Here is a 5,356-nt window from a genome sequence, read left to right on the forward strand (position 1 = left end):
TATATATATATATATATATATATAAAGAAACGAAAAGAAACAAAACAAAAAAAGAAAGAAGGAAAAGAAGAAAAACACCCTAAAAAAGGAGGACTGCATTGGACCCGCCGGTGGAGGCTTGCGCGGAGCCAGCGGTGCCACCGAGCGCTCCCCCATCCCGCGTTGCTCCGGGGGGGAGGGGGAAGAGAGGGGAGAGGAAGGGCAGGAACCCCCCCCCCCTTCCCCTCTCCCCCCCCCCTCAGGCTGTGCCTTCCACTCTGTTTGTTTGTTTTAAAGGTAAATAAATAAATAAATAAATAAATAAGCAACAACCCCGGATTTGTTTATAAAAATTGACTCGTGCCCCTCTGAAACAAATTGTTATTAACCTTCCCCTTCTGAGCGTTTCATAATCACAGATGTTAGTTCGGAGATGATATCCCAACATCCCAGGGGTACTTTTGATAGCTGCATGGGCGGGGATTGAATGTGGAGGTCGGATATTAAATCAGCGGGATACAGAATTACTTTTTTCCACAAACCCGAGCTGGCTAAATAGTTTCCCCTCTACCTCTGATATGCATTTCACTATAAATGGCGCTGGTATTTGCATATATAGTGCCTGGCTGCGTGTGTGTGTATCGCATGTGCCATACACTGCATTCAGGTACAGCGGAGCGCAGTAACATCTTCACTAACCCTACTGCTCGGATGCTCACTGAACATACTTATGGCAAAAAGAAAATATGCTTAATTAATTACACGGAGGGGCCGCACAAGTGAAGTGCGGATATATTTCCACTTGGCCTCAGGCTGTTGGATTTATTTTTCATTTCTTTGCTTAATATTTTATTTATTTTTTAATAGGACTTCGTTCTTTGGTTGGAAAGGAGGGAGCCTGTCCAGCTGGCAGAGAGATGCGTGCCAAGGAAATGCTGCCAGGCCGTGGGCCTGCCCCATCCCTATGCCTATCCCCCGTCCCTGTGCCCGACCCTATCCTTATCCCTATCATATCCCTTTCTCTACTCCTGTCTCTATCCCTTTCCCTAACCCTATCCCTGTCCCCACCCCTACACTTATCCTATCTGTATCCCTACCTCTATCCCTACCCCTATCCTTATCCCTATCCCTGTCCCTATCTCCGCCCTGTCCCTGTCTGTTTTTCCCCTGCCCCGCCGCTGTCGGGCTTTAGGAACAGCTCAGCTGATTGATGGTTTTTTTTTCCTGCTCTGGCAACGTGGCGTCTCTTTGCTAAAAATGGCAGGAGGCGGCTGGGGCGGCAGCTATTTCTGTTAAATTAATTTTCAATTTTAAATTAACGAGGGCTAATTTCGTTGGGCCGTCCGTCCCCAACCAGCGGGGAGCCGCTGTTCTACCGGGGGGGGAGCGCTGCCCGAAGCGGCACAGCCCGGCTATGGGGAGAGTGGGTCTGTATCCCGGTGCTGTGCCTCTCCTTATAAAACTCGCTCCCAAAAACTCGAGGGGCAGCTGTTGAGTGCAGCCAGCACGTCCGTGCGCTGCTCCGAGCTGCACGCATCGCTTCTTGTGGATGTTTTGCTGAACGTTCAGGCTGTCGCCACCAGAAAACGAAAGGCTTGGATAAGTTTCCATACTTTTTTGTTGTTGGTGGTTGTTTTTTTGGTGGTTTTTTTGGTTTTTTTTTTAACCTAAATCGAGCGCATTTCCCCACCCGCACAGCTGCATTCTGCTCCCGCTGAGCTCTCCGCGGGTGAGGACAGGTGGGAGCTCTTCCCATGGCATACGGAGGGCTGAGAGCCTTCCTCCAAAATCCCCCTGTAAGGAGCTCGGGGCCGCTTCGCCCCGTCCCGGCTCGCAATGAGCTTTCAGGGCCGGCCTAGCAGCCCTCCCTTCGGGTGGGGGCCCACCGCTCCTATGGAGGAGGTGGCGAAGCTCTTAGAGGGCACAAGCACACCCGAAAAGCCGCAAAAATATCGGTGGGACTTCAGGAGTTCCCCACGTCCCGTCCCTTGGAGCGTCGCACAAAGCGGCTCCATAAAAAGGGGAGGAGGAGGATAAATAACGAGAAATTCAGATGTATTTCGGAGAGCATCTCCTGCGGCCGCCCCGAGTCGGGCTCTGCCCGCTGTCCCCTCCCCTATGGGATCGGGCTCCGTGGGCGCTCCCTCCCGTCTCACAGTCCCGTTCCTGTGCTCCGGGAACATTCCCGAGGTCCCTTACCCAGCGCTGAGCATTAAGTCTGCAAACGGAGAAACCTGTTGCAGGGACTTGAAGCTCCAACTCTTTTTCTTTTCCGTTTGCAGATCCCTTTTATTAGTCTGATGATGACGAAGATCGTTTTTACCCGACAGCTCGCCGCCTCTCGCCCCCTCTTTCGTTCCAAACGAATCCTCCAAACTTTCTTCTCCACCCCCAGCTCCGGGGACGCTCCCGACCGTTTCTCCCTCCGCCACAGCAGCGAAACGGATCCCGGGAGGAGAAGCAGGGAAGCTCCGCACTGCGGTGTCCGCTGCGCACACGGAGAGCAGCACGGGGATAAGCACCCTGAGAGGGTCCCCTAACAGCTCCACTCCTCAGCGACACATTTTAGGAGCTCATCATCAAGCGATCGTTTCTCTCTCTCTCTCTCTCTCATTTATTATTAGTATTATTATGTTTATTGAACGCAAATCCTCGAGAATTGAGACACACAAAAACGCGGGGAGAACGTTCACAATTTTTTTTCTCTCTTTTTTTTTTTTTTTCGAGAGCACAGTTGTAAATAGAAACATCCATATTTCATAAGATTATAAATATTTGATACGGCAATTGTCAAATGCACGCGGTTCAGAAACTGGGACCAAAAATAAATCACGAAAGAAAGAAAGAAAGAAAGAAAGAAAGAAAGAAAGAAAGAAAGAAAGAAAGAAAGAAAGAAAGAAAGAAAGAAAGAAAGAAAGAAAGAAAGAAAGAAAGAAAGAAAGAAAGAAAGAAAGAAAGAAAGAAAGAAAGAAAGAAAGAAAGAAAGAAAGAAAGAAAGAAAGAAAGAAAAGAAAGAAAAGAAACCGAATGCTTTCCTGCTTAAAAGGCGATGCCACCGATTCCTGTCTCTAAGCAGCTGATGATTATTCACAGACTTTCAAATTACAGCTTTCAGCTTATAGCGGGATTCTTTAAGTTTACCCTACTATGTACAACGGGTGTCTATCAGGGCTGCGAAATAAAGAGGGTTTAAGGCAAAGCGAGAAGTCCCCCCCCCAACCACCTCAAACCTCAGCGCCGCAGAGCAGCGCGTCCCACGTAGCCCCGGTTCTCCCTCTCGTGTCACAGCAACATCGCCCCCTTCCCCCAACCCCGGACTCAGGGACAGCGGCCCGAAGCGCTCCGGCTCTGGGGGACCACGCGGTGCCCGTGTCAAGGGGGGGGGCTTGGGGACAGCCCCCGGTGTCAGAGGGTGGGAATGGGAAGAAGAGATGGAGAGGGGGGGTGTGGGGGAAACCAAAAATACCAGGGTGGGTTTTGTTGTAGGTTTTGATTTTTTTTTTTTGTTTTTTTTTTTTTCTTATTTATTATTTTTTCCTTCTTCTTTTAGTTTTTTTCTTGTCAAAACGCTCCCAAACTCGCAAGGAAGGCAGAAGCGGGCACTGACCCTCCTCTCTCCAGGCCTAGGGTGGAAGGGGGGGATGGATGGGAGGGGGGGGGGGGCGGAGGGGGTGATACCCTATGGGGAGGGAGACCCTAAAGTCGCCCTTAAGTTGGGTGTATATTTTTCTAAGGGGTGGAGGGGGCGAAACCCTCCCCTGTGTCCCGCAAACGGCTCGGGGGGCGCCGCTGGGTGCGGGGCTGAGATGCCTTTCCTTATCCTTCCATACACACACACACACGCATATACATATATATATATAATTTGCTTTTTAAATGATAGTATCCAAAGTCAGCCCAGGAAACACACAGAGCCCTAAAAGATATATATAAAAAAAAATATCAAACTTAAAAAAAAAAAAAAAAAGGAAAAAAAGGGGGAAAAAAGGATAAAGAAATTAAAGCAAAGAAGAAAACTTATAAGATAAGAAGCAAATGAAAAGGGGAAGGGTTGGGGGGGGTGGGGGGGAAGAAAAGGTAAAAGTCGTGGAACAAATAGGAGAACTATTTATTCGTTCACAGTCGTGTGAAATGCAGCAATAAAAATCTTTGGACTTCAGCAAATGTTGTTTTAATTATTATTATTATTATTATTATTATTATGAATTTCAAAAGAGAAATAAAACCAAAACCAAAAACCCAAACCAACCCCAACAGCGTCCCAATGGCCATTCAAATAGTGCTTAAGTCTGTAAAAAAAAAACAAACAATAACGGAACTTAAGCATTAAAAAAAAAAACCCAAACCAAAACTAAAACGGCATCTCAAAATCTCCATTCAACCAATAATAATAATAATAATCGTCGTCATCATCATCATAAAAGCGATTCAAAGAAAAACTGCAAAGCCCCCCAAAGCCGCCAAAGCGAAAGGAAAGCGAAACGATGGAACCAACAGCAATCCGGAAAAGAGAAAGCACCAAAGAAAAGAAATACTTTATAATCCGATATCTCGTATTTTTACACCACCTTACCTGTAAATTATATATACATAGAATATTGCAGAATTATATCTAATACACGATATTTTCGCTATGAATGCTGGTATAATCTTTATACACTGGCCCTTTTTTTTTTTTTTTTTTTTTCCTTTTTTTTTTTTTCCTTCTTCCTTTTTCCTTTTTTTTCTTTTTTAATTAAATTATTGCATTGTATAAATTTCGCCCCCTCCCCCCCCCCCCCCACTTTTCCCCCTTCCCCCCCCCCCCCCCCCACCCTCCCTCCCCCTCCCCCCGGCTATTCGCTGTCCGACTTGCCGTCTTTCGCCGTGGTGGAGTGGTTGTAGAGCCCCTGGGCCATGAGGTGCACGGCCAGCGAGTTCTTGCTGCCCGTCGCCTTCTTGATCTTGGCTCTCTTGTTTTGGAACCAGATCTTGATCTGGGACTCGTTGAGGCCGAGCTCCTGGGCAAGGCTCTGCCGGCGCTGCTCCGTCAGGTAGCGGTTCGTCTGGAACTCGGCCTTGAGTCTCTGCAGCTGCTCGGCCGTGAAGGCGGTGCGGGGCCGCTTGTCCTCCTTGTTGGGGTTCTTCTTCTTTGGTTTGCGGGAGCGGGGACCTACGGCCGAGCGAGACGAGAGCACCGACAGCGCGCCGTCCCGAACCGCCCCCCCCCCGGCCCCGCTCAGCATCCCGAGCTGGACGGGGCCCGCCGGGATCAGCCCATACCTCCCCCTCTTTCCCCAGCAGCGTTTCTTTTGACCGTATTTCAGACTGAACCTCTGCCTCTTTTACTTCTTCTAAAATACCCTCGGTACCGATAAATATAGATGGATGAGAAAGA

The 5,356-nt window shown here is 48.5% G+C and overlaps 1 protein-coding gene across 1 annotated transcript; it reads right to left on the reverse strand.

Annotated features, from left to right (window-relative positions):
* Positions 1-4,814: 4,814 nt before the first annotated feature.
* On the reverse strand, positions 4,815-5,350 carry EN2 (engrailed homeobox 2). Its single transcript, XM_072330271.1, has one exon. The coding sequence runs from the start codon at positions 5,202-5,204 to the stop codon at positions 4,815-4,817; it is 390 nt and encodes a 129-aa protein (XP_072186372.1). The 5' UTR covers positions 5,205-5,350.
* Between the last annotated feature and the right edge of the window lie 6 nt (positions 5,351-5,356).

This window comes from Excalfactoria chinensis, chromosome 2, assembly GCF_039878825.1.
Source record: "Excalfactoria chinensis isolate bCotChi1 chromosome 2, bCotChi1.hap2, whole genome shotgun sequence".
Classification (NCBI taxonomy): Eukaryota; Metazoa; Chordata; class Aves; order Galliformes; family Phasianidae; genus Excalfactoria; species Excalfactoria chinensis.